The sequence below is a fragment of the Bos grunniens genome, chromosome 29 (genome assembly GCF_055505025.1).
Source record: "Bos grunniens cultivar Pamir isolate PY7600 chromosome 29, Bosgru_T2T1.0, whole genome shotgun sequence".
NCBI lineage: Eukaryota > Metazoa > Chordata > Mammalia > Artiodactyla > Bovidae > Bos > Bos grunniens.
In genome coordinates this window covers 5,991,694-6,013,441 of record NC_141193.1, presented here as the reverse complement: position 1 = coordinate 6,013,441, position 21,748 = coordinate 5,991,694, and the positions used below count along the sequence as shown (strand labels likewise).

At 39.4% G+C, this 21,748-nt stretch overlaps 1 protein-coding gene and 1 non-coding gene across 15 annotated transcripts in view; one reads left to right on the top strand and one right to left on the bottom strand.

Annotated features, from left to right (window-relative positions):
- Nucleotides 1–21,748, top strand: part of KDM2A (lysine demethylase 2A) — a 91,373-nt gene that overhangs the window by 49,620 nt on the left and 20,005 nt on the right. For 11 of the 14 annotated variants that reach the window (XR_015158089.1, XR_015158088.1, XR_015158087.1 and 8 more), the window contains 9 exons: nt 319–397; nt 825–871; nt 6,371–6,549; nt 9,761–9,867; nt 10,205–10,298; nt 11,457–11,610; nt 11,712–11,827; nt 15,356–15,482; nt 17,348–17,742. Coding sequence is in view for 11 of the 14 variants with exons in the window: in XM_086385615.1 (XP_086241741.1) it covers nt 319–397; nt 825–871; nt 6,371–6,549; nt 9,761–9,867; nt 10,205–10,298; nt 11,457–11,610; nt 11,712–11,827; nt 15,356–15,482; nt 17,348–17,742 (1,298 nt within the window). In the remaining 3 variants the exon portion in view is untranslated. Of the gene's footprint in view, nt 1–318; nt 398–824; nt 872–6,370; nt 6,550–9,760; nt 9,868–10,204; nt 10,299–11,236; nt 11,283–11,456; nt 11,611–11,711; nt 11,828–15,355; nt 15,483–17,347; nt 17,743–21,748 lie in introns of those variants that run through there. The other 3 variants (XM_086385626.1, XM_086385625.1, XM_086385624.1) reach the window with 2 other exon arrangements.
- On the bottom strand, nt 18,447–18,518 carry TRNAS-GGA (transfer RNA serine (anticodon GGA)). Its single transcript has one exon. It is a non-coding gene; the product is annotated as a tRNA-Ser (tRNA).

Below are 21,748 nucleotides of genomic sequence, written 5' to 3'. Positions count from 1 at the left end.
AAATAGTTCAATAGCAATTCCTTTATGCATGTACCTGCTCCACCATGACTGAGCTCCGTGTGTGTCATGCAGCTCGTTCTTTGGCAAACTGACAAGGATGTCATGGTGTGTATTGCAGGGGGCAGAATTAGATGTTAGGCTGTTAAGGCACAGGATATGGTTTCTGCTTGGGATTTATGAGGTGACTCAATAGTACTATCCCCTGTTGGTTAAATTCTGAATGATTGTGGAAATCTCTTATCGTATTACGTAGGTCCTTTTATCTTTTTCCAGCTAAACCTCTTGGCCTTTCTAACAATTGTTTTCTTATGGTGACAGATTTTAACGTAGAGTATATCCAGCGGGGTGGCTTAAGAGATCCTCTGATTTTCAAGAATTCCGATGGACTTGGAATAAAGTAAGTGTTCACTGATTGGGTTTGGCTGCAAAGTGGCCACATTAAACACAGGGCTATAGACAATGCAGTATTGATAATCCAAAGCATAGATCATTGAAACTATCTGAAGTGTGTTATATGTAAATGAGAAAATATAGATGAACTATAAAGAAAATAAATTTAAATCTCCTGAAATCTATCACCCTGAATAATCCCTATTAACCTTTTCTCATATATTCTTTTTTCCTACATATATATGTACATCTGTTTATATATGTATAAATATGTTTATATATGTATAAATGTTTATATTTAAAATATATTTTTTTAATCCTCAATTTGAAGATTGATGGGGCTTGACTGGGGAGTTCTTAGTTCTTTAAAAAAAAACTCACCCTGACTAGAGTAGTTGTGCTTCCCATTATACTTACTGGTGTTTGTTTCATAGGATGCCAGATCCAGACTTCACTGTGAATGATGTCAAAATGTGTGTGGGTAAGTGCTACACTCAAGGCCTTTGTTTTTGAGGCAAAGATCTAAGATTTACAGCTGAGTCTTAAATCTCTTACTGAGATTTTAAGGTTTAGGAGCATTGAACTATATATTTATTTGAAGTATATACTACTTGAAATACTGTCTTGATTAGATAGTACTATTTAGCAACTGAGAATTTCCTCAAAGGGAGTTACTGAAGTTGCTTCATTGAGTACTTCTCATTAGACCACAGCATCTGAACATCTGCCTCTTTCCTACCTTCCAGTTTTATCTCTGTGCGTCCTTCCTTCTCTCCATGAAGAGCCTGCCTTCGAGGGTAAAATTTCAAAAGTAGAATTATATTTCTCTGAGTCAAGAATGAAACCTCATTTATGATTCTCATCCTTCCCTAAAAGCCATAGAGAAATTTCCAGAAAATTTTCACTAACGCTACATTTGGTTATAGAATGTGGTCCACTGGAGAAAGGAATGGCAAACCACTTCAGATTCTTGCCTTGAGAACCCCATGAACAGTATGAAAAGGCAAAATGATAGGATACTGAAAGAGGAACTCCCCAGGTCAGTAGGTGCCCAATATGCTACTGGAGATCAGTGGAGAAATAACTCCAGAAAGAATGAAGGGATGGAGCCAAAGCAAAAACAATACCCATTTGTGGGTGTGACTGGTGATAGAAGCAAGGTCCCATGCTGTAAAGAGCAATATTGCATAGGAACCTGGAATGTCAGGTCCATGAATCAAGGCAGATTGGAAGTGGTCAGACAGGAGATGGCAAGAGTAAATGTCGACATTCTAGGAATCAGCGAACTAAAATGGAGTGGAATGGATGAATTTAACTCAGATGACCATTATATCTACTACTGCGGGCAGGAATCCCTTAGAAGAAATGGAGTAGCCATCATGGTCAACAAGAGAGTCTGAAATGCAGTACTTGGATGCAATCTCAAAAACGACAGAATGGTCTCTGTTCGTTTCCAAGGCAAACCATTCAGTATCACAGTAATCCAAGTCTATGCCCTGACCAGTAATGCTGAAGAAGCTGAAGCTGAATGGTTTTATGAAGACCTTCTAGAACTAACACCCCAAAAAGATGTCCTTTTCATTATAGGGGACTGGAATGCAAAAGTAGGAAGTCAAGAAAACCTGGAGTAACAGGCAAATTTGGCCTTGGAATACAGAATGAAGCAGGGCAAAGACTAATAGAGTTTTGCCAAGAAAATGCTCTGGTCATAGCAAACTCCCTCTTCCAACAACACAAGAGAAGACTTTACACATGGACATCACCAGATGGTCAACACTAAAATCAGGTTGATTATATTCTTTGCAGCCAAAGATGGAGAAGCTCTATACAGTCAACAAAAACAAGACCGGGAGCTGATTGTGGCTCAGATCACGAACTCCTTATTGCCAAATTCAGACTTAAATTGAAGAAAGTAGGGAAAACCACTAGACCATTCAGGTATGACCTAAATCAAATCCCTTATAATTATACAGTGGAAGTGAGAAATAGATTTAAGGGCCTAGATCTGATAGATAGAGTGCCTGATGAACTATGGATGGAGGTTTTTGACATTGTATAGGAGACAGGGATCAAGACCATCCCCATGGAAAAGAAATGCAAAAAAGCAAAATGGCTGTCTGAAGAGGCCTTAGAAATAGCTGTGAAAAGAAGAGAAGCAAAAAGCAAATGAGAAAAGGAAAGATACAAGCATCTGAATGCAGAGTTCCAAAGAATAGCAAGAAGAGATAAGAAAGCCTTCCTCAGCAATCAATGCAAAGAAATAGAGGAAAACAACAGAATGGGAAAGACGAGAGATCTCCTCAAGAAAATTAGAGATACCAAGGGAACATTTCATGCAAACATGGACTCACTCGATAAAGGACAGAAATGGTATGGACCTAACAGAAGCATAAGATATTAAGAAGAGGTGGCAAGAATACACAGAAGAACTGTACAAAAAAAGATCTTCATGACCCAGGTAATCACGATGATGTGATCACTCACCTAGAGCCAGACATCCTGGAAATTGAAGTCAAGTGGGCCTTACAAGGCATCACTATGAACAAAGCTAGTGGAGGTGATGGAATTCCAGTTGAGCTATTTCAAATCCTGAAAGATGATGCTGTGAAAGTGCTGCACTCAATGTGCCAGCAAATTTGGAAAACTCAGCAGTGGCCACAGGACTGGAAAAGGTCAGTTTTCATTCCAATTGCTAAGAAAGGCAATGCCAAAGAATGCTCAAACTACTGCACAATTGCACTCATCTCACACGCTAGTAAAGTGATGCTCAAAATTCTCCAAGCCAGGCTTCAGCAGTACGTGAACTGTGAACTTCCAGATGTTCACGCTGGTTTTAGAAAAGGCAGAGGAACCAGAGATCAAATTACCAACATCTGATGGATCATGGAAAAAGCAAGAGAGTTCCAGAAAAAAATCTATTTCTGCTTTATTGACTAGGCCAAAGCCTTGGACTGTGTGGACCATAATAAACTGGAAAATTCTGAAAGAGATGGGAGGAATACCAGGCCACCTGACCTGCCTCTTGAGAAACCTGTATGCAGATCAGGAAGCAACAGTTAGAACTGGACATGGAACAACAGACTGGTTCCAAATAGGAAAAGGAATATGTCAAGGCTGTATATTGTCACCCTGCTTATTTAACTTATATGCAGAGTACATCATGAGAAACGCTGGGCTGGAAGAAGCACAAGCTGGAATCAAGATTGTCGGGAGAAATATCAATCACCTCAGATATACAGATGACCCCACCCTTATGGCAGAAAGTGAAGAGGAACTCAAGAGCCTCTTGATGACAGTGAAAGAGGAGAGTGAAAAAGTTGGCTTAAAGCTCAACATTCAGAAAACGAAGATCATGGCATCTGGTCCCATCACTTCATGGCAAATAGATGGGGAAACAGTAGAAACAGTGTTAGACTTTATTTTTGGGGGCTCCAAAATCACTGCAGATGGTGACTGTAGCCATGAAATTAAAAGACGCTTGCTCCTTGGAAGAAAAGTTATGACCAACCTAGGTAGCATATTGAAAAGCAGAGACATTACTTTGCCAACAAAGGTCCATCTAGTCAAGGCTATGGTTTTTCCTGTGGTCATGTATGCATGTGAGAGTTGGACTGTGAAGAAAGCTGAGCACTGAAGAATTGATGGTTTTGAACTGTGGTGTTGGAGAAGACTCTTGAGAGTCCCTTGGACTGCAAGGAGATCCAACCATTGCATTCTAAAGGAGATCAGTCCTGGATGTTCTTTGGAAGGAATGATGCTAAAGCTGAAACTCCAGTACTTTGGCCATTTCATGCGAAGAGTTGACTCATTGGAAAAGACTCTGATGCCGGGAGGAATTGGGGGCAGGAGGAGAAGGGGACGACAGAGGATGAGATGGCTGGATGGCATCACTGACTCGATGGACGTGAGTCTGAGTCAACTCTGGGAGTTGGTGATGGACAGGGAGGCCTGGCGTGCTGTGGTTGATGGGGTCGAAAAGACTGAGCGACTGAACTGACTGACTTAACTGACATTTGGTAACATGGCTAAGGTTTGAAACTTCATAAACTGCGAAGTAAATACATTAAAATATCTCTTCATCAGTGATTGGTTAACTTGAGTCTTTAGTCAGATTTGTATTTCATTATATTCAAAATTTAGGGGGAAAAAAGCAAATTAGAGCAGTATAATTAAAGAAGGAAACTTCTGGTGTCACTTATGAAAGTCACTCAGTCATGTCAGACTCTTTGCAACCCCATGGACTGTAGCCTGCCAGGCTCCAGGGATTTTCCAGGCCAGAATACTGGAGTGGGTTGCTGTTCCCTTCTCCAAGGGCTCTTCCCAACTCAAGGATCGAACCCTGGTCTCCCACATTGCAGGCAAATCTTTTACCATCTGCTCATCATTGGTGTTCAGTGTGGCCCTGAGACATGCCAGGATCCTCAGGAATTCAGAGATGGTTACTCTCATATACATGATAAGGCAGTAAAGTGGATAAAAATGTTTTAGAAATGTTTCTAACAGAACGTGAAACGAAAGGTGCTTTGGGCTTCCGTTGTGCCTTGTCCTCTGTGCTGAAGCTTCAGTGCCAGCTTCCCCTTTGAAATGAAGTATTGCAGTACTGTCTATTGGCCACTTGAGGGCTTTTTTTAGACAACTGAAAAACTGTTTATCCAAGAGGTGAATGTCCGAGGTAGAGGAAGGTTCTCTAAATCCCTGTATTTTTCACTCCCCTACATGTTTTTGTGTTAGATTTCGCTTTTCCTCCTGTCACTGTGTATTTCCTATTACTCAGCACAGTCTCTGGGGTGTAGTAGATACTCAGGAAATCTGTTTAGTAGTTACTCTTCACAAGGCAGGGTTCTCAGGGGGCTTCAGAAAACCTAATAGTAGAGTACCTATTGGTCTGTTACTTGACTTTTTTTTCCTAATGACCTCCAGGAAGTAATTCTTTGGATCCATAAGTTAATGGGCCACCACAGCTTTTCTCTATTGGTCAGGCATTCTCATGGGTTTATAGTCCACAGATGACTTGCATCAGAATCATATGTTCAGTTCAGTTCAGTCGCTCAGTCGTGTCCGACTCTTTGCGACTCCATGAATCACAGCACGCCAGGCCTCCCAGGCCTGTACCTCCTTGACCACTATTTTCTTAACTTTTCAGCTGGACTGCCTCTCCATATCTTCTCTTATGCTATTACCTCTGCTTGCAATTCACACTGTTGAATCTTGCTGAAATTCTGTTTAGTCCTCCAGGCCCAACTCAAATGTCTCCTCTTCCCTCTCTTTTTCTAAAAGCCTTCTCCGATCAGTCTAGTTAAAACAATTTTTGTCTTTTGATTTTTCATTTTTACTACCGTTTAATTAATTAGCATCTATTTTATGTCAAACATTTTACTTCATTGACTAAATCCTCACATTGGCCCACAAGGTGATATTATTCCCAAGTTATAGAAGAAAATATTAAGGTTTAGAAAAACTAAATAACTTGCCTAAATAATATTAGAGCTGAGATTTAAACTTAGGTCTCTTTGACTCTGAGGCTGTTTTTTCTCCCCCTGCTATTTTATGCTGCCTCTTTGGCATTCTGCCTTCTGTTGTGGTTATTACAGTTGGTTGAGAATCTTGTGTCCATTAAGATGTCTTTATCATTCAGTAAATATTTATGGAATGTACGAAATTTATCATCTATGAATGGTACTTAGTACTTAAAATTGTTAGGATTGAGATATTGAATAAAGATTCAACGCCTGACCATGTAGTAAACATGCCATAGGGAGTGATTATTGTTTTTAGTATTAATCATTGTCATTCTCATTCTTTCTGATTTGATTTTCTGTTGATTACCTCTTTCAAGTGACAATTATTTCCTGTCTATTTATTGCTGAATACTGTAAGGGAAAAAGGATAGTTTGTTTACTTTCATTTGTATCTTATATTCTTAATATATTTAAGGATATCAGTGGCTCAGTAGAAATGATGAGTGCGTCTTTCATGGCAGGGAGTCGTCGTATGGTGGATGTCATGGATGTGAACACACAGAAAGGCATTGAAATGACCATGGCTCAGTGGACACGCTACTATGAGACCCCAGAGGAGGAGCGAGAAAAACTCTATAATGTCATCAGCTTAGAGTTTAGCCACACCAGGCTGGAGAACATGGTGCAGAGGCCCTCCACGGTTAGTCTAATCGTTGTCTCCACATTGTCTTTGTCACCAGGAGGGTTGTTTATACACTGGGAGAAGTTCTTAAACATACCAGGATGAAGATGAAGATGAACAAGAAAATTTAACTTGTATTTAACTTGTATTATTCGAGGGGTCATCATTTCCAACATCACTTGATTATGTTATAGGGAGAGGCCATTCTGATAATTTTGGAACTTTGTCACTTGCATGTAATGGGGAAGAGTCTTAAAATTCACTCTGATAAGAACTGTAAATAGGAAGTTTGCCTAGTAAATTTCTATCCTGTAGGTTTATACTTGTAGAGGTGCTTGGGAGAAAAATGATTTAGAGGCAGGTGAGTAGATGCTGTTGGATGATTAGTAGTAACAGATTGACAACCCAGCATGGGGGGAAGTTAGTTTTTGGTGCTTAACTTTCCTGAGGTAGATACTGATTTAACCTCTCTCATGAAAGTGGCTATCTACAAGATCCTTTCCTTGAGGGGGATTGGTTTCACTTTTAAAATATACTTAGTCATTTTTGGACCACTTTTATTCCTCTCTCAGAACTCACTTGAGTCAAGTATTCCATCTGGAGCAATGGAATTTGGAATGTACTAATATTTTAAACATTATTTTAAAGTCTCAGTGTTTTATCCCATCTTCATTTAAATTATCCTAATTGTACCCTTTGACTTTTAAAGTTAAAATGTGGTTAATTTGTTATAATAATGTTTATATATACGTATACATACGTACCTTCAACTTACTAGATTGTTGCATTATTACCACTAACACATTGGTATGTACAGACCAAGGGAAAATGTTCTGTCAGTGTGATGTAAAGAGATCTCCAATCTTGACATGAAACAAGAAGTGAGGCAGAGAAGAAAGACCAGAATCCCAGGCAGGAGGAATAGTATGTGCAAAAGTAGGTGCAAGGAGAGTGAGCTGGGCAACTTTGAACTGTCCATTTTGGGTGGTAGCATGAAGTGAGATTCTGTCTAGAGGAGAGAGATGGCTTCTGCTCTCATTCCAGCAGTAACTTAGAAGTAGATGAAGAAGTAGCAGATACAATGTGCAAGTTTGTTTGGTGATGGGGAAATTAGTTCATGGAAGGCGATGAGCTGTTTTTGCAGTATGTGATTTGATTATGTCCCAGTTTGGCCCTGTATTGGTACAGAACAGGTAGAAACTGCTGATTATCCGTCCTGGAGACTTGTTCTCAAACGGATGTAACCATTTAGCAAAAGGCCTATCCAGAGCCTAAAGAGTAACCTAAGAAGGAGGTATGAACACCTTACTACAGTATTCTTTTGGTAGTCAGATGATACCCAATAATATCAAACAGAAAGAGGATAGAGAATGACTTACTGCTGCAGGTGAGAACTCTAGCCAGAAAAATCCAACTGTCTCTGAGTGAACACTTAACAAAAAAATACTCATATGTTCCTAATTTTTCCTGTTCCTGTCCAGACATAAGAACTTAAGAGTAAGTATATTGAACAAGTCAGTTATCCTTTATTCTGGTAAAGGCTTTCCAAAGGACAGTTCCAGGAGATGAGAGATCCTGGCCACTACACTAAGAGAGCAGAAATTAGGTTTTGTTTGATGAGAAGAAAGAAACCTGGAGCTCAGTCAGTGTTCCTAGGCCCAGTGGATGCTTGGTTAAAGCTGTTGGATCCCTGAGTGGAAATTCTTTGAAATGGGCCAGAAAGTGAATCTTCATAGTTGTTCCTCACTTGCTTATTTAAACTTGCATGTCATCAGTGACCCCTTCCAAAAACTCGCGGTTTACATCTGAGTATCCACTCGATATTCGCCTATATCATTACACACAGATTGTATGCATTTATCTAGATATATCGGAGAAGGCAATGGCACCTCACTCCAGTAATTTTGCCTAGAAAATCCCATGGATGGAGGAGCCTGGTAGGCTGCAGTCCATGGGGTCGATAGAGTCGGACACGACTGAGCGACTTCACTTTCACGCAATGGAGAAGGAAATGGCAACCCACTCCAGTGTTCTTGCCTAGAGAATCCCAGGGATGGGGAAGCCTGGTGGGCTGCCGTCTCTGGGGTTGCACAGAGTCAGACACGACTGAAGTGATGCGGCAGCATCTAGATATATGTTGTAAGGAAATAAATGATGAAGTATATACAGACATAAGTTATACAGCTTACCAGATACATCTTTTTTATAGCCATAAGTTAGACATCTGTAGCACCAGTGCTTTGCTGAATCCATGGTTGTTTGACTCACACTTAGCTACTTAAGACTGTTTCTTGGAGTTCAGTGGTTGGGTGCAGACATTTGAAGATATAGGACATGTTACAATTCAGTGTAAAGTGTTTAAAGAAGTTCATACTGTTTTCATTTCTCATTTCTTTCAGCACATATTATTTAAAACAGGTTCCTGGACTTCCTGGTGATCCAGTGGTTAAGACTCCATGCTTCCGTTGCAGAGGGCATGGGTTCAGTCCCTAGTGGGGGAAGTTCCCCATGCTGCATGGTGTGGCCAAAGGAAAAAACCAGATTCCTAAACTCTGATAACATTATTTCAAAAAATTTTAACATGTTTTTACATGTAATCCTCACAATATTCCTTTGAGGTAATTATCCTCATTTTACAGATAAGTTCCAGAGCCTCACAAAAGATCTTGAGAAAACGTGATAGACCTGGAACTCTGATTCCTAACCCAGTAGGTTCTGTAGCACATTGCTCATATAAGGCTGAAAATCCCTATGGAATTCTTTTCTCCTCCCCTTTCCTTTCCTCCTCCCCTCTCCTTTCCTTTTCTTAAATGTTTGGTATCTTGGCTCTTGTAGCAGTTTGTCTTTCAATAAGTTTACAGGAATCTTCCAGACAGTGCCTTTTATCTCCACCCTTCAACCCCCACCCCCGTCAGTATAGCTGGTTATGCCAGTCTGCCACACAGAGGGTTTTATTGGGTACTACTGCATCATTTAATGACTTTTTTTTTTAATGACTTTGTTTTGATTAGTGCTATCTTTGTGATCATGCTCGTGGAACCATTAGTCTTTATTTTCACTTAATAATTATATCTATAATGTTTGCCTGTTGACCCCGAATTTAACAGAAGATTGTTAGCTTGCTGGAAGTTAAATTGTAGTCTTTCAGTATGTGTTTTGAGAATTTCTGTTTTTCTTGACTTTAGCTTTCTCTTTAATCCCAACCTAAACGTTCTTCCTCCTTTTAAAGGTGGATTTCATTGACTGGGTAGACAATATGTGGCCAAGGCATTTGAAAGAAAGTCAGACTGAATCAACAAATGCCATCTTGGAGATGCAGTATCCTAAAGTGCAGAAGTAAGTGGCTTACCCTGCATTTCCTCAGTGTGCTGTGGGAGACCAGAGTGATAGCAAGGAATGGGTCCTCCCTTAGCAACCTTGCTTCATGTCCCAAGACAGTCGAGTTTAGTTCCAAAGGAAGAGTGTATGTAAGAGCCCCATAGCCATGGTAACATAAAGGAAAACAAACTTTTCTTCTGATACTATGATGACTTGAGATTGCATTCCTCTCATCAGCTGGGAGTTCATATCAGGTGGAAGATGGAGGGGAGTACACAGGGGAGAGTGTGGCATTGTGGTGGGAAGTCTCCTTTTTCTCATCAGTGCACTAACTCTACTGCTTTTTTTGGGTCAGGTACTGTCTGATGAGTGTTCGAGGCTGCTATACTGACTTCCATGTGGACTTCGGTGGTACCTCTGTTTGGTATCATATCCATCAAGGGGGAAAGGTATGGTCACAGTTGTGATGGGGCTTGGAATCTGAAGCCGGTTATATGACTTAGCTTCAGTTCATGCATGCTTCATATACCCTGAAAACTAGTCTATTAGGAGATACACATACACGAATCTGGAGAGAATCATAGACTAAGTTGACTTTCTTGGCTAGAATCCAGTAGAAATTGGTATCTATCTAGCCCATTTTCCTTTTGCCAATATTGGCACCAGTACTTAGTAAACTTCAACAGTCCTGTTTATAAATTCCCAAAGCAGAATTCTCCAAATGAAGGCAAGGAAGTGGTTTTAAGAGGAAAAGATAACTTCTCTATGTGGAAGTATAGTAAATAGTAGAAGGGAACACAAAGTGGGGCTAGATTGACAATGAAATCAGTCAACTGGGTCCCAGACCACTTTTCCCTATATAGCGACATTGGTCTGAAATGTAGCCAGAGGAAGCCTTTAAGTCCTGTATGGGGATATAAATAGATTTTTAAAGACTATCCTCATTCATAAAGCCTTATATTCCAGCTTCTGAGAGTGCTTCTGAATGCTGTATGAGAATGGAAATGTAGAATTAATACCAGAGGTTTATAGTATTATACTCTTATTGTGATCCTTTTTTTCTTGTTAAGAAGTAAAAGCATTTATGAGAGAAAAGTAGAACTGGAATGAAAACAGATGATGCTTTTAAAATGTGAGGGCTGAATTAGAACAGCTATATCTCCAAATCCAGAGTCACTTTGTTTACTTTAAATCTATTTAGATGGTGTCCTGAGTTTTGTCCTTTTGATCTTGGAATCGAGCAACCCAGGCCTGTCTTTTGAAGATATTGTATACCTAACTAACTGAGGCCAGCCAGCTAGGGGCAAGGAAGGGACTGCCTAGGTGACAAGCTTAATGCCCTCCTTCTCTCCAAGTCCTGTATAGGTTCCGGGTTCTACAATCAAACCCCAGGGAAGCCCTAATGCTGTTTGATCAAGTGGAGGACAGAAAAGGTCTACTTCCCTGAGGCCTCTAGAATTTCCCAAATGGTCAAGTTCTGTAGGCTGGGAGGATTGCTTGCTTCTCTTCTACCTGTTGGTCTTAACTTTGTACCTGTTTTATCAGTTGAGGGAGACGACTGGGTCATGTCAATGGCTGTTAACAGACTGAAGTTTTTTAACTCACAGGTCTTCTGGCTCATCCCCCCTACAGCCCACAACCTGGAGCTGTACGAGAATTGGCTGCTGTCAGGGAAACAGGGAGACATCTTTCTGGGTGACCGGGTATCAGATTGCCAACGCATTGAGCTCAAGCAGGGCTATACCTTCGTCATTCCCTCAGGTAAGCAAGATGGAAAAAAGTGAGTCGTCTACTCTAACCTCTGAGGGAGCCACACTACAGTGAGTGCTTATAGCCTCTGCCCTCCGTTCCCTTTCTCCTAGGCTGGATTCATGCTGTGTATACTCCTACAGACACCTTGGTGTTTGGAGGCAATTTTTTGCATAGCTTCAATATCCCCATGCAGTTAAAGATATACAACATTGAAGATCGAACACGGGTAAGTAACTGTAAGAATTAAATGTGAAGATGTTTCATATATCTATTTTTACTCTGCTTACTGTGTAACACTCAAACTATTTACTTTAACATATAAATGTGTACACCGCCTTTCTCAACTGGGGTTCCATGAGAGAATTAAACTTTACAGAAAATGATTTGTGTGTCTTATTTTGTCAGTTTTTCACAGGGTGTTACATAGCTGATAAATCATCCAGGATATATAGGGGAAAAGTTACATGCAGTAGATACCTTAAGGCAAGAGTTGACAAACTTTTTTGTAAAGAACCAGATAGTAAATATTTTAGGCATTGTGGGCCATACAGTATCTGTCACAAGCACTTACTCTGCCTTGTAGAAAGAAGCATTTAAACAAGTGAGGATGGCTCAAATATAATACAATTGTATTTATGGACACTGAAATTTGATTTCATACAATTTTCTTATGTCACAAAATTCTCTTTTAGTTAGATTCTGCCTTACCCCCTACCATTTAAAAGTGTGATATGTTAATGATTGATGAATCATGGAAGAGCTCTGAAAGTCTTAGTGGTACTGCTCTATAAACTTGGTGGATTTGAAAGTTTTCAGGATTAAAAATTTAAAAATAATTAATGAATTCATAATTTTTAGAAGGAATGGTTACTGACTAATGATCAGTTAATCATTTTGGTGCCTGTTTTGAAACATGTATTTTGGTTAGAGCTACCTATTACATAAATATTATACATAAGAGACAAGATTGTTGCTGTCGGAGTTATAGAGATTGCCCTGTTAGAATTAAGAGACGATACAGTGCTTGAATTTTATAGAATTTTATAGCTTGTTTGTTAAAAGTAGTGAAACTACAGAAGATATAATAGTAGTTTAGTAAATTGGAAGTTAAAGTAACAGTAAAAATAGTTAAAATTTTTAAAAGAGAAAAATCACATAATTTCATAGTAAAATACTCTTATTTAACTCAAAATCATTTTGCAGTAATACCATCTACCTTGGTGTAAGATTCAATCTGAAAATATTTTTAAAAAGCATTTGCTTTTTTGGCTAAAAATTGCCATTATGTCCATTGCTTAATTGTTTGCTCAGTTTGAGGGAAGAAAGGGAGGATATATATTTAATACTGTAGGTAAAATGAGCACCTTAACTCTTCATGGAAAAGTCTCCTGCAGACTGTTAAACTGGTAATAACTAATCTTGGTTTGTCTATCTGATTTTCCTAGACTTTGTTTATCAGAAAATGTCAAATTTCAGTATCTGACATACTATTCCATTTTTCCTAAATATGTCTTAATTCTTTCCTTCCAAATAAGGAACTCTCTGTGTTTCCATGAAATTTCACTGGGTCCTCTACACATGTCCACAGAGGCTTTTTTTTTTTTTTTTTTTTGCTTTCCACACCCAAGCTTTTACATTGCCAGTACCAACCTGACATACATTTATTATGTTACCAACTTCTTTAAACTTAACAAAGTTTAACGTAAAAGAGAATATGTAGAGAATGCTTTAGTAAAGAAATATAAAATATGTTATAAATTTAATGCAATATGTTAGTTACTTTTGCCATGCCGGTATAGAAATAGACTATTTGAATTGAGCATTGGTAAGTCTATTGATAGTGCTTAAAGGTTCAATAATTTTATAATGAATATTAAAAACTTTTTTTTCAAGAATTCCAGCCCAGCCTTAGAAATTGTGTGCTCTGGGTATCTAGCAGCATAGGTAAAATGTAACGGGGTAGTTTGGGTGTATGATGTCCTGGCTATTATTAGTTCAGTCTCTTGAGTTCCAAGTGAAAAATTAAAAGTGTAATGCCCATTTTATATTTTATTTTACTTTATTTTATTTTTTAAAACTTAAAAGGCAAACAGAGAAGTGCAGTGTATTATGTTTAATTTAGGGGGGATCAAGTATCTGTTAATTCTTGTGTTCCCTCCTGGTGTACCAGAAGTAAATTTATTTTATTTTCAAACAAGGGAGGAGAAACCTCTTCTAGTTGTTGAAGCTGTAGTGGCATCAGAGACTAAGATTCAGAGCCTAAAGCCCCTTTGCATTGGAAAGCTAATGAAAAGTACATGTCTCTCCTGCCTTGCAATGAGGAAAGTGATCTTATTCCCCAGTGATGCCCTGTGACCTAGTGAAGGGTTTTGAAAAGGGATGTCCATCTGAGTCTCCTCGATTTGAAAAGATTGCCTGACATGGAGCTTTGAAAAGTAGGTGGGAACATTCTCAGGAGTTACATATTCAGATCAATCCTAAAAGTATTGTTTTCCTTATCCTTTTGAAAGAAGCCCTCTCTGAAAGAAGACAGGCAGAATATACAAGCATACCTCAGAGATCTGGCAGGTTTGGTTCAGTACTACTGCAATAAAGTGAATATTACCATAAATTGAAGCACAGTATTTTTCTTTTTCCAATGCATATAAAAGTTGTATTCACATTATACATAGTCTGTTAGTTATTTTTACATTACTTGTCTGTTAATGTACAGTAGCATTATATACATAATGTACAGTAGCTTTTAAAAAAAGTATGTACTTTAATTTTAAAATGCTTTATTGCAACAGAATTCTGTAAAGCAGTTATCCTCCAATTAAAAAATGATTGATTAAAAAAACAAACAATAAAGATAGACAAGAGTTAAAACAGGAAAAGAAAACACTTTATTGCTAAACAGTGCTAGTCATCATCTGACAAATGCAGGATTGCTACAAACCTTCAATTTAAAAAAAAAAAAAAAAGGCCACAATATCTCTGAAACTCAGTAAAGTAAAGCACAGTAAAATGAGGTATGCCTGTATTTAAGATAATCTCCATGGTTGATCTTGCTCGGTGATTGATCCATGCTGATATGCAGGTTCCCTGACCATGATAAATCTAAAGGGCAGTTATTTTTACTATAATTCACTTGGAATAATTTCATACTGTTTTGGGGAAGAATGGAAGAAAGCTAAAGAGAGCAGCTGATGAGGCCACATGGAATAGTAACCTGATTTGCGGACATACCATCTTGGTAGAGTATTATGAAGCAGGCAAGCTGAGAGCTAGTAGTGGGAGGAAATACTCAGTCTAGTGTCCTAGATGAGATATAGCTTGGGAATGCATTTCTAATTGTACCTTTATGTATGTAAGGACATAATAAAAACATTTTCCATTATATTCTGTTTCATGGCCTTCTGATTCAGGTACAGGCAAGAATGGTTGATATGTACAGAAAGTATATTGTGCCTTACTAACATTTTACTCTCTGCCTCAAAACTTCTGTTTGATGCTTTCCCACTCAACAAGACAGCTTCTTGATAGTTGTAAATGGTCTTTCCAAGTACCTCTTATCTTTTTTGATGATTTCCCAAGACCAACAGTTTTTAAGTTGAGAGATTCACTTAAATTCTTGCTCCACATGGCAACCTAGGATTACATGTTAACTAGAGAGAGATTTTCCTGGGCTAGTTATTGGAGTGATTGTTTGTTATTCTCTTTCCTGAAAAATTGTTATTAGCTTGGCTTTCTCATTATTTTGTTCCCGTGTTAGGTTCCTAATAAGTTCCGCTATCCATTCTACTACGAGATGTGCTGGTACGTGCTGGAGCGCTATGTGTACTGCATAACCAACCGCTCTCACCTAACTAAGGAATTTCAGAAAGAGTCTCTTAGCATGGGTAAGTGTTCCACCTACAGGAACTTTCAAGATACTCCACAGGACTGAGGGTAAGGCCAGGAATATTCCAAAGGCTATTCCCCAGTTGTTTTTTTATGGTTTATCTTTTTACTTATCTACTTAGAAGTACCGAATCCATTCATTGAAGTTAATATGGTTACAGTTGATCTCCTACCCAGATGTGAATTATTAGGGCTAAATGAAATATTCTGGATCTCATCTGGTGTTAGTACTTTGCTCTTCAAGAAAGTAATCAGTTGGAAATTCCCTGATGGTCCAGTGGTTAGGACTCTGTGCTTTCACTGCCGTGATCCAGGTTCAGTTCCTGGTTGGGGAACTAAGATACTGCAAGCGGCTCTGTATGGGCAGAAAAAAGTCTTAACATGTTCTATTGTGTAAAGAATGGTCTTTGGCACAATAAAAACTAGGATTGCATCATCAGAGTTACTCTTACTGTATTTCAGGCACCAAACTAAGCAGTCTGTATCCATTAAGTTGTTATTACCTGTGAGGTGTGTATATCATCCATATTTTACAAATGGTGACATCAAGGTTCAAGGAAATTAAAAAACTTGCTAATGATCTAAGAGTTAATAAATGAGAATGTTACAACTTAAATCATGTTGGTAAGATTCTAAAATGTGTATTCTTCTGAGTTTTAATGTCTCCCTAACTTACATTGGAGAAATATTTTATTGGATGTCAAGGTAGTTTCAGTTATACATTTTTAGGCTAGTCCATGCCTTGAAAATAAAGAGGAGCCAACACTGCCATATCCTGTGGTCACGTAAGCAAAATACTTTTTGCCTTAGCATTTCCTCTGAGGATAATTGATGTTGTCATTTGAAAATAAAACATGCTCAACAATATGTAAAAGCAAGATATAGAATTGTATATACAGCATGATCCTAATCTTGTTTGAAAATATGTCAAGTTGTAGTTATACACATATGTATAGAAAAAGATGGAAAGACAATCCATCACACGGTTGAGTTTCTCCAAGGGTGGAAAATACAGGATGACTTACTTCTTTGCACCTTCCTGTATTTTCTAAATTATTAATAGTCAGCATTTATTTCTTTCATAATAAAAGACTAGTTAACATTTAAAAATTCTTCTTTCAAAACTTTCTTTTGTTTTGACTATCAAAATCTTTCTTTAAAAAATATTCATGTTATTTTATTAGCCATGTTGCTAAGATTTTGATTCCAAAGCTTAATTTTATGGCCAAAATTTTGAACAAAGGTGGTTTTTAAATATATGTGCTTCATGTTTTTGTTGTTTCGTTACTAAATCATGTCTGACTCTTTGCAACTCCATGGACTGTAGCCTGCCAGGCTCCTCTGTCAATGGAATTTTCCAGGCAAGAATACTGGAGTGGGTTGCCACTTCCTTCTCCAGGGGATCTTCCCTGACCCAGGGATCGAACCCGTGTCTCCTGTATTGGCAGGCAGATTCTTTACCACTGAGCAACCAGGGAAGGCAGTGTGCTTCATATTAGTACTAGTCTTTTAAAAGATAATGAGATCATAATCCTTAAATTAAGTTTGAACTTGAAACTCATGTACAGCTATTTTCATGGGTAACTTATTTTCAGCACACTGTTTATTAAAGACTGAACCCTTCCCAATCCTTTAAAAATCCAATTGACTGTTGCCTCAGTTGTCCTACTAACTCAGGATCCTGTTTTTACCTGTAACTGATTTTCAGCAGTAGATAAATGGGTTGGAATAGGGAAGACTGTTTTTAAACTGGGGTGACTTTGTTGTTTATAACTTCAGGGCCCCTCCCATAACTACCTATTTCTCTTGTTGATCACATGGCCGAGTGGCACATTCATACCACACTTTCTCTTCATACTGGCAGATTTGGAGTTAAATGGGTTGGAGTCTGGAAACGGGGACGAGGAAGCAGTAGACCGAGAGCCCCGGCGCTTGAGCAGTAGACGTTCTGTCCTCACCAGCCCTGTGGCCAATGGGGTCAACCTGGATTATGATGGACTGGGCAAAACCTGCCGAAGTCTTCCAAGTCTGAAGAAAACTTTGTCTGGGGACTCATCCTCTGACTCTAGCCGGGGTTCCCAGAATGGCCAAGTGTGGGATTCCCAGTGTAGCCCCCGAAAGGACCGACAGGTGCATCTGACCCATTTTGAGCTTGAAGGCCTTCGTTGCCTTGTAGATAAATTGGAATCTCTGCCACTGCACAAGAAATGCGTCCCTACAGGGATAGAAGACGAAGATGCTCTCATTGCTGATGTGAAGGTAAGGGTTCATTGTGTTGCATAAAGGCTGCTAATCTGGCTAGGACAGTCAGTTTCTGGATTCTGAGAGAAAATTCGGGAGTTTGGGGTGATCTTGGTTCAACCAGAAAGAAGTTAAGAGTGTGAGAGTGTGTGTGTGTGTGTGTGTGTGTGTGTGTGTGTGTGCACGCGCATGCGTGCTTGGGCTGTACAGTGAGTGTTTCAGTTCCTAAAATGAGGTTAGGTCACTATTAGGAAAATGTGAACATTTGTATGTTCAGTTAGGATTTAAATCCAATCTTAAAAATGCAGATTTCAGGCTGACCCTAGAAAAAGGGTGAGCCTGAGAAAAATGTTTATGTTAAGAAATGTTACTTAGAACTTAAGTTACACTCTGATAAAGAGGCCTATTTCAGAACAAAAATGGCCGGTAAAATCTCTAGCAGTCTTATCCCAAGCACATTTGTTGTTGTTCAGTTGCTAAGTCGTGTTCAACTCTTTACAACCCCATGGACTGCAGCATGCCAGGACATGAGTTTGGGTAAACTCCAGGAGTTGGTGATCAACAGGGAGGCCTGGCGTGCTGCAGTCCATGGGGTCGCCAAGAGTCGGACACGACTGAGCAACTGGCGACCCCATGGACTGTAGCCTACCAGCCTCCTCCCTCCATGGGATTCTCCAGGCAGGAGTACTGGAGTGGGTTTCCATTTCCTTCTCCAGGGGATCTTCCCAACCCAGGGATCGAACCTGGGTCTCCCGCATTCCAGGCAGACGCTTTAACCTCTGAGCCACCAGGGAAGCCCAGTCCATGGGGTTGTAAAGAGTTGAACACGACTTAGCAACTGAACGACAACAACAAATGTGCTTGGGATAAGACTGCTAGAGATTTTACTGGCCATTTTTGTTCTGAAATAGGCCTCTTTATCGGAATGTAACTTAAGTTCTAAGTAACATTTCTTAACATAAAACTGAACTGAACTGGGCTTCAAATTTATCTATATTAAGACTTAAATACATTAGGGCAACTTCTGAGAAAAGTGTCATTTTAAATGTAATTCATCTTACTGCCAAATCGAGTTTCTTCATGTTGTATATTTTTCTTCTTTCTCTGTAAGTCTCCCAGCATTCAGTTGAGTTCAGGCGCTCAGTCGTGTCCGGCTCTTTGCGACCCCATGCACTTGCAGCATGCCAGGCTTCCCTGTCCATCACCAACTCCCTGAGCTTACTCAAACTCATGTCCATTGAGTCATGATGCCATCCAACCATCTCATCCTCTCTCATCCCCTACTCCTCCCACCTTCAATCTTTTCCAGCGTCAGGGTCTTTTTCAAATGAGTCAGTTCTTCACATCAGGTGGCCAAAGTATTGGAGTCTCAGCTTCAGCATCAGTCCTTCCAATGAATATTCAGGACTGATTTCCTTTAGGATGGACTGGTTGGGTCTCCTTGGTGTCCAGGGGGCTCTCAAGAGTCTTCTCCAACACCACAGTTCAAAAGCATCAGTTCTTCAGCACTCAGCTTTCTTTATAGTCCAACTCTCACATCCGTACATGACTACTGGAAAAACCATAGCTTTGACTAGACAGACCTTTGTTGGCAAAGTAATATGTCTGCTTTTTAGTGCTTAGTAATCTTCAGAGTCCATCCCACTCCTCATATATTGGTCTCAAAGAAATGAATTTATTTTTAGGGAATCCAGATTGGAACTGTCTGAACTGGAGAGAGTTCTAGTAAATCTTTCCTCATGTATCTCATATGAAACCATTGGGGGCTACCCCAGAGGGCCAGTGATTTAGACTGAGCTTCCACTGCAGGAGACATGGGTTCAGTCCCTGGTCAGAGAACTAAGATCCCGCATGCCACCATATGTAGCAAAAAAAAAAGTGACCATTAATACAAACACGAAAAAGTCTTTAAATCACTGTTTGGAATTACGTCTTCAGCGCAGGGCATGGGTATGTGTATTAGGAAGCTAGTTAACCATTTGTAATATGTTATTTTTAAAACCTTTTGTATATGTTGTTTTAAGCCACAGAAGAATTTATAAGGAATAATTTTATGTGACCTTAAGGAAGATGGGCTAAATATCTCATAGTATGACTTTTTTATTCCTAATCCTTATACAAGTGTTTCTTGGCTACCACTAAACAACCAGCCGAGGTTCTCCCTACCTTCTGCCAGATACCTCAGGAAAGAACTCCAAAGACTGGGCTAAGACCTAGACTTCTAATTTTTTTTATTTTTTTCTTTCTTCAATTGACATTCTAACTATATCTTATTATTTATGCATCATCAAGATGATAAAAACTTTAAGAGACTGAAAGGATTGGTAACCTAGTGAGTTTGGTCCTCTCCATACTGATAGAACCTAGGCAGTTGTTTTTACAGTTTAGTTTTATAACGTTGTAGACAAGGCAGGTGGTATTGTGGCCTTGTTTATGGGAGGAAATAACGAAGCTCCAGGTAGGTGTGGTCCTGTGTCGATGATTGGTACAGTGCGCCAGAACAAAGTTAGCAGTACTTTCCCATATTCACAAGCCAGTTCCCAAACTCACTTCCCACCCCTGAGTGAACAAAGGACACTATATTTTTTGTTTTTCATTGCAATGGGACATATATATTTTCCTGAGAGTTTGAGTATAGCATCTTTTTTTTTTTTTTTTTCCTACAGAAGGTTGTGTCTTTTTTTGGCCAGGCCACACGGTTTGCATGATCTCAGTTCCCTAACCAGGCACTGACCCCAGGTCACGGCAGAGAAAGTCTGAAATCGTAACCACCAGGCCACCAAGGAATTCCCCAAGGTTTCTTCTTTCTTTTTTTCAAATTTTATATTGGCCGTGCTTTGTGGCATGTGAGATCTTAATTACCAGACCAGGAATCGAACCTGCGCCCCCTGCATTGAGAGCATGGAGTCTTAACCACTGGACCACCAGGAAAGTCCACAAGTTTCTTTTTCCTAGCTCTTCTGCCATGGATGTGGAAAACATGAAATCGTGACTTTGGTGACTTACTAACTTGCCTTTAGGAACCCTAAGAAGGAAGGTTTTATAAGTTTATCTCTCAATAATCTTCTTTTGGCCTGGGGATCTGCATTTTTAATTTATGAAAAAGAGAAATATCTTTTTAATCCTAAGGGATGTCTATAGATAGATTTTATTTCATTGAATTCAATTGTAGGAAGTCATATTATAATTCACTAATCAGTTGTACAGGTCAAATGTTATGATAGAAATACACAAACTATTAACTAATTTGACCAAACTCAGGGAGATAGTGAAGGACAGGGAAGCCTGGCATGCTGCAGTGCCTGGGGTCACAAAAAGTTGGACACAACTTAGCGACTGAACAACAACATCTCTTAACTAATATAGTTGCTGCTAAGTTGCTTCAGTCGTGTCGGACTCTGTTCGACCCCGTAGACGGCAGCTCACCAGGCTCTGCCGTCCCTGCGATTCTCCAGGCAAGAACACTGGAGTGGGTTGCCATTTCCTTCTCCAAACTAATATAGTTAAATAAAGATATTTATAGAGGTAGAGTAGTAGGGGAAAATGTAGAAAGATTTGTGTCAAACTTTAGGCAGAGTAAAAGGCGGCAGCAAGAAAGGGAATGAGTTAAGAAGAGCCATCTAAAGAGAGCTCTTAACACTGTGACAGGTGCCCTAAGAGAGCTTGCTATTTATCAGGAATCATGGAAAACGTGGGTGCCTTTGCTCAGTAAGACAGAGGTGGCATAGAGACCAGGTCGTAAGAGAATGAGTGGCCCAGTAGGATGACTGCACAGACTGGCAGTGTTTGAGTTCTCCCTTGTTTACCCAATACCATATCAAAATATAGCTGATGACAGAAGACAAAAGATTTAGAGACTGGCTCTGCAAGTACTTTCAGTTAAGATCAAATGGATTACTTATTCCTACATTGGACCTGTTATATTTAATTTGAGCTTTAGATAATAGTTTCAGACTTGAATACTTTGAAAACCTAAACACCACCAAAAAGAAAAAAGCATTGGATCGGGTGGGTGCCGAATCAC